Genomic DNA, 11,898 nt, shown 5'->3' with positions numbered 1-11,898 from the left:
GACAGATTCTTGTGGTACTCCATACTTTATCTGACAGCGCAAGTACTTCTAGCATTTAAGTAGGTAGAACAAAAGCCATCATAGCAGTTATTTGAGAATTGGCTTACTAGTCATATGGAGCATAGCATACTGGAGATGTTGTCTGACAGGAGTTTTGCTCCGACTCTGCTGGGGTGCAGGCCATCAACGTGAAAAAGCCTATGTTGCTCCCAGAAAAGATTCCAGTTATTTACAAAGAGCAGTTTCTGTTCTTTACACCTGCTTACCATTCATTTAAAGCAAATAGTCTACTGAACCTTTCGTGTCCTCGTCGATACTTGGGAAGCAGTCATGACACGATGATTGTCGTCGCGGGCGATGTGCTGCGTACCGTCTCCATCAGGCTCCTGAAGTCCCTCTGTTTCCGTCTGCCACAGCTTGGTGTCGTTAACCCCCATGTGCAGCACGACTGCGCTGATGCTCTCATCGCCCTTCAGGATCGCAGGTATCTGCACAGAGACATCAAGAACACGAACACCCAGGAAACAGTGAGTTTGCACTTTACCTTCAGCTAATGTAGCACAGATGTGCCGGACGATGGAGTCTCCCAAAGAGGAGCAGAGCAGTTCTGAGGGGAGATCTGGAAGACTGGAGGGGGAGAGGTCGTCGCCCGGGGCCTGGCTTGCATCTTCTACTGCTGGTGCATCCAGGGTCCGTGGTCTCTCTGTGCCGGAGTGAAGGACATCTGGGAAGATCACGTCCTGGATGCACCGGGCCTGTGCAGAGAAACACACAGAGTAGAGGTGGTGGGAGTGTTAGTGGCACGCTGTATACTTACCCGGACTTGTGGAGCGGCAGCCCGGGATGTTTCCAGCACGGTTCTCCGCTCTCTCAGCTGGGCCTGCTTCTCCACCTGGTCGCAGATCTGCTTCTCCACGGCCTCCAGCTCGAGCTGCACCGGCTGCAGCTCGAACGTGTCCTCACCTGCACTCAATGGTAGACACACATCCACCATTAATGGAAGTAACAGTGAGTAAAACAATGGTAATGTGTGTGAATAGAGTATTAGCAATGTAAGCGAGATTAGCGGCAACCACGCTGGCGATGCTAATGTGCTTTAAGCTAATAGCAGACTCTGGAATTCTAAATAAAACTAGTGATAACAAGGCACTCTGATTGTTTTTGTTGTAGAATACAATAGGGGATATTTTCACATGTTTTAGAAATGAAAATGATGGTGTATAAACCTGATTTTAAGAAAAAAATAGACGATAAAGAATTAACTTGACAGAGCTCAAACTCAAAACGTGGCAGCAACAAACAGGAAGTGGAATTATAAAGTCTAGAGAAGAGCATTTTGAGAAATATTAGACTATATACTTACTTATATTTTACTTTACCTTTAAATGATGTCTTATTTAATTTAGGCTATGTTTAATTACATCTTTTATGAAACAAGTTATGTCAGCTACTGTGTAAATGATTGAATGTCAACAACAAAAAGAAATTGTATTATTTAGAATCAGCATTATGTGCAATTTACATGTTTGCAAACAAATTTTTAATTTGAGTGTTGATTATTATAGCTAAAAATAAATAGTAATTGAATTTATGTTTGGGCTCTCTGTTGTTAATTGTAACGTTATAGTAATAGTAATGTAAAAGAGCATCAGTTAAAGATTACAGTTAACATTCAGAATAAGGAACCAGCAGACATTAAAGTGTAAGAAGAAAGGAAATAAAAAGGCCCTTCATAGACAAATTGGGTCACTAGAGAGATGAAAACATGGTGACTGCAGGCTGGGGGATACCAAGGTTTTGGTGGCGCGACTGGATGTTGCATGTGAAAGCAGGGCAGGTGCCAGTAAGTCTAGCCACAGTGATTTAGGCTGCAGGGCGGCTGCTATGTGATACTCAGTATGGGACTGTATGCTTTGCATACTCACCACTGCCTTTCTACTCTCTCTCCGGGCCTCCTGCTTATCGTTAACGTCAGGGGGTGATGTTGACAACCCTTGACCGCTTCAGCCCAGGCCTGGACCTCTGCCCAGTCCCTTTCCTCCCACGCTCCCTTCCTGGACCCCTACTGTCCCCTCAGGTAGCAGAGTCCAGTCCTCTGTTCTGCTTGGGGTGTGGTGACGTTAGCCAAGCTAATGCAGAGTGACATGTAAGGTTTGTGTCTAAAGTTAGGATTCGCATGAGAAAATCAGGAACCCCTGGACGTCTGGGAAACTTACAAATTGGGTGCGGGAGTTTGGAAAAAGTGTTTCAGGTCTGTCAGCTTTTTTTGTGGGACAAAGGCAGGTTTGATTAAAGTTCTAGGTGGGTCAGGACTTCAAGGCGCTTGCTGACTTTGTTGAGTTGGATCTTTCAGGAAAGAAGGGGGCCCTTGAGCTTGAAGTTTTTGGGTAAGAGGTAATTGGACTAAAATTGAAAATATACACACACTAGCTGATTTTGATGTCAGTAAGTAATTTTTTAAATAAATTAATACTTTTATTCTGAAAGAATGCATTAAATTGATCAGTGAAGTGACAGTAAAGACATAATGTTACAAAATATTTCTATTTTTAAATAAATGCTGTTCTACTTAATCAAAGAAATTTATCACAATGTCCACAAAACTTTTCAGCGGCACAGCTGTTTTAAACATTGATAATAATAAGAAATATTTATTAAGCACCAAATCAGCATATCAGGATGATTTCTTAAGGATCATGTTACACTGAAGAATGGAGTAATGGCTGCTGACAACTACACTCTGTGGCAAGTGCTCTGATTGTTATTTCTTGGTGTTTTGTTTGCGTAATGAAGATGTTGTTTGACTGTGTTGAGGAGAGGATTGACGCTGAGCTCATTTCCTTCTGCATCAACCTGGCTGCCAACAAGAGGAATGCACAGATTATGTGTGAAGGTGAGAACAGATACAAATGCGCAACCAAAAAAAACATTGAAGAGCAGACTCAGTGCTTAATTGAATGTTTCCATTGAGGCAATGGTCTGAAGATGCTGATGAAGAGAGCACTGAAGCTAAAAGATCCTCTGATGATGAAGATGATCCGAAATATATCTCAGCATGATGGACCTTCTAAAAATCTTTTCATTGTGAGATTCAAAACCAAGAATATACTCACCCAAGTTTATTCAGAAATTTTCATTGTTTATTCCATTGAAAACTAATAAGCATGTGATGTGTTTGAGGATTATGTCGGTGACCTGGCGGCTCAGATCGGACTAAAGGAGGAGGAAGAGTTTGTCATTGAGTGCTTGGGAACTCTTTCCAATCTAACCATTCCTGATCTTGACTGGGAACTTGTGCTGAAGGAGTACAACCTGGTGCCTTATCTCAAAGACCACCTCAAACCAGGTCTGTCTCAATCAACTTTACTGTTTTACATCACAATGGACAATATATGAGAATGTTAGTTGCAGGGTTCTCTATTAATGTGACTTCCTGTTATTTTTCTTCTTTAGGCTCTGCAGAGGATGACCTCATTCTGGAGGTGGTAATCATGATTGGCACTGTCTCCATGGATGACTCCTGTGCTGTAATGTTGGCCAAATCAGGCATCATTCCTGCTCTAATAGAGCTCCTGAATGGTAGGAAACATTCTGATACTCAGAGTGCTTTTAAAGTGCATTTTCAGTAGTTTTTTTTGGAAGTAGAGAAATTATAATCTCTTTCTTCCTTCCATCCTCAGCCCAGCAAAGATGATGAGTTTGTCTGTCAGATTGTGTATGTATTTTACCAAATGGTGTTTCACCAGGCCACCCGAGATGTCATCATAAAAGAAACACGTATCCTTCATCTTTTTAAAACCTGCAGTTGCATGATGATGTTGTTGCTCAGTCATACAACGGTTCCTATTTCAAAGTTTTTGTCCTTGACTGTTATATTATCAGAGGCTCCAGCATATCTCATTGACCTGATGCACGACAAAAATGCAGAAATACGCAAAGTGTGTGACAATACATTGGACATCATTGCTGTGAGTATGAATCAGCCGTACCTCAAGTAGTGTGCTGTTTTTTTCCACCGATTTTAAGTTGTTTATTGGACCTATATGTTATTTCTTAATATTCTGAACAAGTCTTTATTTTTTATATTTTTAGTATTCATTGTAGTTTAAGTTTTAGTAATTCGGAAAAAAAGTGCTTTTGCCATTTATATTAGTTTTTTATACTTCTATTTTAATTTTCGATTTATTTCGTTTTAATTATTTTAGCACTTCAGCTTAATTTCAGTTATATTTCAGTTAATTGCCAAGGTCACATTAGTCATTTTCATCTAAGTCATTCAGGTTTTTCATCTAACATTCATATTTTATTTCAGCTTCATATAAATTAATGGAAATCTGTTTTAGTCGTTTTAGACTTAGTTAACAATAACACTGAAGAACTGGTCCAAATTTGTTCACCACATCATCTGACTTAGTCTTTTTTTTTTTTTTCTTTTGAGTCAAGAGGGAGACCATCCAATTGTCTTAATCCACACTTCATTGTTAAAGATAAATATGGTACATACGGTTTCTAGTCAGGGTCATTTTACATAAAAGACTATTGGATGAACACCGTTGCTAGCGGGTAAAATGTATAAGCTGTTCTGAAGCAGCTCTGTCGCGTGTGATCTGTCCCAGGCCTCAGATTAATGTAATTAGGGTTGGTCTTGAGGCCAAGGGAAGTGTTCCATACATCTGATCGGAAAGGGCCATTAAAGCAAGGAGCCACATCAAAGAGAGAGGAGGAGATGCCTGCTTAGTATCACGTGGGGATAGTGGACAGAACGCAGATCCACTAAACACCACACAGTCACATACACGTTGTTGGTCATCTTCCCCTTTTTTCTTTTTCTATGTTATACAAATATAAAAATCTTATGAATATTGTTTAAATGATTTTTTTACAATTTAAGATTTTCACACCAGACTCATTTATAACCTTTGTGACAGCGGTTTTTAAACCAGACAGAAGACGTCATTCATAATTCATTTTAAACATGCTATTTTTGGATACGCTTGAAGATTTTCCCCCCAGATTTATTTATAAAACACCCAAACCTGCTCCAGATCTAAATGTTCGGTAACGTCATGAGCTCAGCTACTTGAAGATTGATTAGCCGGGCTATCAGACCACATTCATCACTGTGATTGGCCACGGGAGTGCAGCATGTGGTGCTTTTAATGCTTTACAATGATGAATTTGTGCCCTGGCAGAAAGTGTCACTGTGCATGCCGGTGGGGCCAAGACCTGTGACAATGAGGCCTGTTTGAGGCCTGGGCCTCAGGTGGCCATCAGAGCCCCAGGCCTTCCACCCCGTTTGGGGATGATTAATCAGAGACCAAAGTTGCTTAGCTTAGCTATTTCCACCAACCTCAAAGAGATTTTATTACGCTCAGTCCCTGTAGAGTTAAAATAAACAGTTACCATGTTATCCGTCTGCCAGGCAGCACAGCACACCTGATTCATCCCACATCTTAGATATGGCACATGCAGCAAGGCAATACAGGCAGAGCCTTTCTGTGTCCTGTTCTAATAATCCCTCTGTCTGTGTCTGTAGGAATATGATGTGGAGTGGGGCAAGAAGATCCAGAGTGAGAAGTTCCGCTGGCATAACTCTCAGTGGCTGGAGATGGTGGAGAACCGACAGATGGATGAGGCAGAGCCTTTCATGTATGGAGACGATGGAGAACCTTATCTCCAAAATGGTGACATCCTGGAACGGCCAGACCTCTTCTACAGCGCAGGTTATATTTGGCGGGGATTTCGAGAAATATAGCTGCATTTAAATGGTAGTTCTTATGAATAGGGTGTTTAAATTTAGTAATTTTAATACATGTCAGCATACTTTGAGTTAGTTTTTTTATTATTATTATTATAAGCAATCAGACATGATTTTCTTTCCTGGTAGACAATATTGGCCCCATATATAAGATATTTCCTCTGGTATTTCTTCGGTAATTATGACAGTGCTGCTTGTTTTCAAACTTATTTATGAACTGAAATTATTTATATTTTTAATAATTAATTAAACATTTCCCTTTGTGATTCTATGAGATTCGAGATTCTAAATGTGTGTGTTTTTCAGTAAAAAACAATAATAGTTATTGGGGTAAAAAGACATGATTTAAATTTACCTTTTGATTTTGTTTTTAGCATTTTAATGTGGTTTTAATTTGTTTTATTTAATTAAATTAAATATTAACACACAAAAAAATCAAACACTACCTTAAAAAAATCTCAAATAAAACACTAATAAATAAATAAAAAATAAACTAAAATCATTAATATATTATTTAATCCAGATTATAAACAAACATTAATTTTAGGTTATTTTTATAATTATTATTTTGTAATAATTAATTCTAATTTTAGATATTTGGTACAAAAAAAGGTTCTTATTATATTTACATTTAAATTAGAATTTTAATAATAAAGGCAAAATATTATGAGTAATTTGATGCATCTCTGTATTTTCTGCAACACTTTAGCGCAGAGGTGCCACTGATAATCAATTTCTTTGTGATTCCCACAGATGGAATAATCCCAGCAGATGGTGCCATTAGTCCAGAGTTCTTCACAGACTTCCAGAATGGAGACCTGTTAGGACCACAGGGTTTCCCCAGCAGGTACATTTAAATATGATGAATTAGTCAAACTGCCTTTTGTTATTGCTGCATCACACACATTTATCTTTGTCTGCCAGTTTTGTTGGCTTAAGCAGGAAAGGGCTCAAAAGTGCTGCGTCAAAGAGTCCTCCGGCATCCCAGCAGGCCGTAGCACTCCTCCAACAGTAATACCCTCAGCTTTGAGAGTAAACACAGCTCCCTCTATTCAGCTTTTTCCAAAACTGATTCAGTTGCCATATACCTACTGTTTAGGGGTTTCTGCAAAGCACTAATGTGAAGACTTGATGATATGATTTATAGTGTGGCCCACTTTGTGTCATGGGACCTTGCAAAATATTTGAGCTCTGTTCCAAATATTCAACTCCGTAATCAAAGAGGGGATTATTTGATATGGGGCCATTAATGATAATACAGTGACCCCTTTAAATGATTAGACAGTCATGGGGGTTGGGCTTTAAACATAGATCTAATAACAGTGAGAGCTTGCTAAATTATACATTAGCCTGTGAGAGAAAGGATGGAGTCGTGAAGTCAGAGAAGAGGCACTGAAAAATAAGGTGAATATGAGGGAGAGGAGGGCAGCAGAGGAAGCCATGTTTTTTTTTCACAGCTCTTTGTAAGCGATACCTGTAGAATACACTGAGAGTGTAAAGGGAATTGGGCAGCCTGAAAGTGTGGTTTTCATTTTGTCTGTGTGGTGTTAGAGATCCAGGTTAACACAATAATGAAATCCAGCCTAGGTTCCCCTGCGCTGAACCAGGAGCCAAACACACTGGGAACGGCTCTTTTAAAAGCCTTTAATAGAATCACTTTTATTTATAGAATAACACAAAACAATCTTTCATTTAGCACATAAAGAACACTTAGTTATTTCAGATGAAGAAGGCAAATTCTTGGCTGCATTTGCTTGAAAAATATGATTTCTCTATTGTGAATGTTATGATTAGACAAAAAACACATTGCAAGGTAATTAATATAATATTTTAAAGTGAAATAAAATTATTTTACAGCAGTGAAGCATAAAACATTTTTAGTGAAACATTGCCAGGGCCAAACAGGACAAATACAGTTCCCACAAAAAGTATTTGGACATTAAAACTACACAAAATGTTTAAATGACATTGCATTAGAAAGTGTTAAACCATGTAGCGTTTATTTATTTTACTTTCTTTGGATACTTTCTGTTGGCAAACGTTATGTAACATGTCTAGAGTTAATGTGATGAACTACACCTGTGGTTACTCTGCTGGGACACCTGTGTGAACTTGAGGGGAACTGACTTCATATATTCACTAATAGAGACCAATTGGTTTAAAGTAATAGAACAAATGGCTAAATAATTAAAATCAGCTCTGAGAAAAGGTCAAACATAATTTGTTTGCAGATAACACTTGATTTGATATACTACTGTTTGAAGTTTGGGGTCAGTAAGTTTTTTTTGTTATTTTAAATAAATTTTATTTTCAACAAGGGGGCATTTAAATTAATGAAAAGTAAATAATAATTACAATTCAATGTGTCATTTCAAACCTGTCATATGGAAATACTTTTTAAAAAAGTAGTGTTCCCGTGGCTCAGTGGTAGAGCATTGTGTAAGCAGCGCAAAAGGTTGTGGGTTTGATTCCCATGGGAACACATCTTAGCCAAAAAAAAATAAAAAATGTTAGAAATAATAAACATTAAACACAAAAATCTAAAAACATATGCCAAATTAAAAAATGTAAAATAATTTATGGTGCTTTTTTTGTCTTTATTCATAGAAAAGAGCACTTTTTTCTCATTTTGTGTTTTATGAAAGAAAGAAATTTGAATTTGCAAAGACATGAGAGCGAGAAAATATAACGGAATCATAGTTTTCGGGCACCAGAGGAAGGAAAGAGACTGGCAACACAGACGCTTTCTTGTTTGGAGGTTTCCGGCTGTTTTTTTTTTTACAGGATCTCACCTCAGTGTTAACTCTCAGGGGCCACCGGGGCCAGACATGGGGATCTTTTTTTCAGCTTGCGTCCAGCCTCAGATCTTCAGATTATCACCAAGTGCACTGTGTCTGCGACCCTCGAGTGTAAAGGGCCCACGGCTGTGTTTCATAACATGGTAGAAGGATAAACCGTATCTTCATCTCAAATGATTTGGTTTAGATTAAATGATTAGACAAATGAACCTAGATGGAAAAAAAACTTGGTTTCAGTCACTAGTAACATCATTATTTGTGGAAACCTGCAGAAAATGTCATCTTTTCAACTTTCCTGGAAAGGATGACAGCATCCCTTTGGGATGAATGATTCACTGCAAGAATGATTATAACACAAACACACACTTTTAAGGCCTGTCTCTTACCTGGACACTCTTTGGAGTGATCATCTGATTTAAAACACGCTGCCTTTTCCTTCCCATCAACCCTTTTGAACTTATTCTGTTAGTTATAAGCTTCGGTTTCACCCAAATTCTTTGACATCCAGCCTCTCCTCCTCAAGCTTTTTACCAAAGTCTGAAATTTCCCCAGACGGCAGTGGTGTTCCTCAGAGGATAAAGACAGGCTTGCTGCCCAGAGAGGTGGGAGTGAAGGGGGTAATGCATGTAACCGATCGCTGGAAGTGATTTGGTCTAAAAACAACACAGCATTATGGGAGCTGGAAGGGGCAAAGCAAACAACCCATATTTTAAGAAGACAGGCCAAAGTTGGGTGGGTGATGTTTATTTAAAGACCGATCATACTAGTCCTTTCCAACTGATGTGACATGATCCCGTTAGTCATTTGCCTTGAGGAATTATTATACTTCTTCTGGTTTTAAAATCCCATTTTTAATTTGTAAACACTGCTGGTGTGAATAATACAATACTAATATATATATATATATATATATATATATATATATATATATATATATATATTTAAAAACAATTTTGTTTCCCAGAGGGCTTCACAATTTAATTTAAGAAGACTATACATAATAACAACAATAATAATAAGAAAATATATGTAATTCTCATTATTTTAAAATCAAATTTTTAATTTGTGAACACTTCTGGTGTGAATAATATATAATATAATATTATAAAATATAATATATAATTATGATATGATCTCATTGGGCATTTGCCTTGAGGAATTAATATAATTTTAGAATAGTTTTATTCAATCCTAGTATAAATATTATATAATATAATATAAAGTAAATTAATATAATTTATTGTAGTTATTACTTGTATATTTGGTATTTCACTATGTATGTTTGGAGCTATTCTGTTTTAAGCTTGTCAGTTCTGTTTAGCAGAATCAGAGCGCCATCTAGTGATGCACATAACCTTTATCTAACCCAAACACAAGTCATTTCCTAATAATATACACAAGAACACGATTTATGTTAGTTTTTGTGATTAATCTCTTCAGAAGTGATGTGACAGGCTGACAGTTGTCTGTGTTTTTCTTCCTCCAGTTCTTTGACAGACGGATACGGACAGATGGGTGTGACTCCAGCACGTCCTGCCACGGCTTATGGCTTTCGGCCTGATGAGCAGTTTTATTACGGTTACACAGCATCACGGTAGGAGAGTGTCAGGAAAGACCTAAAACCTATTAAAAACCAATTAAATGGTTCTCAAAAGAAGCTAGTTAAGTCTCTTTACCATTTCGAATGAAAGCAACACTACTGATTTACTTCATCATCAGTATTTCTTTCTATGTAACATGTGGATATTTATTACATTCCATGTGACTCTCCGTCTGAATGTGTTTTAAGATGAATGTTCTCAGTGAAGCTATGATATGCAGCCCTCACTTTGAGCTCGATCGTGTAGTTTTAACACATCCTGCTTTAGCCTAGTGTGTATTGCTTGTCATCACTGAAGAAACTAATGGCACCACATTGCCTTTCTGTGCAATACAACAAAAGTAGGATTTTAGTTGCATGCTGTTTCAGTGATGTAGGTGAGTTAAGTTATGAGCGTTGAAAACACATTTATATAATTTATACATTAAAATAAATCCGTTTAATGCATGACATTTGCTTAGGTTTCTGGAAGCTGCATTTCATGTACTTATAGTTAATAGTCAATCATTGTCATCCATAATAGGATTTCCTTCAGTTTTGCATATGTTTACATAAAGCAACTGATCTAATGGTCATTTAAATGATAGCGGACTCGCATATGAAATAACATATTTTGTTAAAATCCATTTCATACATGACAACACAGCACAGTGCCCACGGGAACAATAATGTCACTTTACAGTCTTAATATCTACTCACTAATGTGATTGTGCAAAACAGTGTTGCCTGTTTCTTTGCTTTTGATACTGTAGTACCAGTTTTATAACACATCTTGGCTTGGTGCACTGCTAACAGCTTCATATGTATTTTGTAATGTAGCCAAACTCAAGTGTTCTTTTGAAATAATACTGGTCTCTTTATGTGCGTTTTAGTATTTATGAAACTCAATTTCATTGGTGCCTGAGACTTGTCTTAATTACTGTTTTATATAAATTGCCTTTTTATTTAATGTGGTGCAATATGAAATACATAAATTGATGTGCAAAAGCTTTCCTTGTGTATGTTACTTTGATAGAAATCTTTTGCATGTAGTTGGGTTGGGTAAGCAAATGCTTATCTTGTTTACTTTCATTGATTGCAGTGAAATGCTGTGCATCTCATTCATTCTTAATCATTCACTCCCATCATTCAGACATTCCTTAAAAGGGTGGTTATGCATGCATATTTATGCATTGATGGACTGTCTTATTGTTAATGTGGATCTCAAATAGGGAGCCAAATGCCCGGAGCAGAATCTGTAGTGACTGTCTCCATATAACACAGATCTCAGTGGTTCTGCTGAATGTACCTGCGGTGCACATGTGCCAAATGTACTTGTACTTGTCACTCAACATTTGTTCATAACAACAAACAGCAGCCCGCTGTCAATATGTCACAGATCCAGATTCCATGGAAAACAAACCTGTCGGGCCTGCATTGTGGGTCTAAAGTAAACAGTCATCCCTGGTTCATGGCAGACTTTGACAAAGCTGTGCATTTTGGGGAAATGTACAAGACCCTTATTGTTTAAACTTTACTCATGTTGTGAAGATTGAAAACTACCTTGCCGAAATTGTAAAAATGGCATGTTTCTTTCTGAAGGATTTCTCATAAAGATTCACAAAGGACACTCAATATTTATGTTACAATTTAGATTTCATATATTATTCAAATGCTAACAAAGCAACTAATTTTTACATATTAGCTTAAAACAATATTGACATAAGATGATCTATGTTACATTTATTTTATTAAAATAATCC

The 11,898-nt window shown here is 37.4% G+C and overlaps 1 protein-coding gene across 1 annotated transcript in view; it reads left to right on the top strand.

Annotated features, from left to right (window-relative positions):
• Positions 1-11,145, top strand: part of kifap3a (kinesin-associated protein 3a) — a 21,584-nt gene extending 10,439 nt beyond the window's left edge. Inside the window, exons 12-20 of the mRNA XM_042746362.1 lie at positions 2,785-2,893; positions 2,972-3,084; positions 3,181-3,346; positions 3,454-3,579; positions 3,691-3,777; positions 3,883-3,968; positions 5,537-5,723; positions 6,512-6,605; positions 10,043-11,145. Coding sequence (XP_042602296.1) covers positions 2,785-2,893; positions 2,972-3,084; positions 3,181-3,346; positions 3,454-3,579; positions 3,691-3,777; positions 3,883-3,968; positions 5,537-5,723; positions 6,512-6,605; positions 10,043-10,154 — 1,080 coding nt within the window. The 3' untranslated portion in view covers positions 10,155-11,145. The remainder of the gene's footprint in view (positions 1-2,784; positions 2,894-2,971; positions 3,085-3,180; positions 3,347-3,453; positions 3,580-3,690; positions 3,778-3,882; positions 3,969-5,536; positions 5,724-6,511; positions 6,606-10,042) is intronic.
• The last annotated feature ends 753 nt before the right edge of the window (positions 11,146-11,898 follow it).

The sequence above is a fragment of the Cyprinus carpio genome, chromosome B20 (assembly GCF_018340385.1).
Source record: "Cyprinus carpio isolate SPL01 chromosome B20, ASM1834038v1, whole genome shotgun sequence".
Taxonomy (NCBI): Eukaryota; Metazoa; Chordata; class Actinopteri; order Cypriniformes; family Cyprinidae; genus Cyprinus; species Cyprinus carpio.
This window is presented reverse-complemented; position numbering and strand designations above follow the sequence as displayed.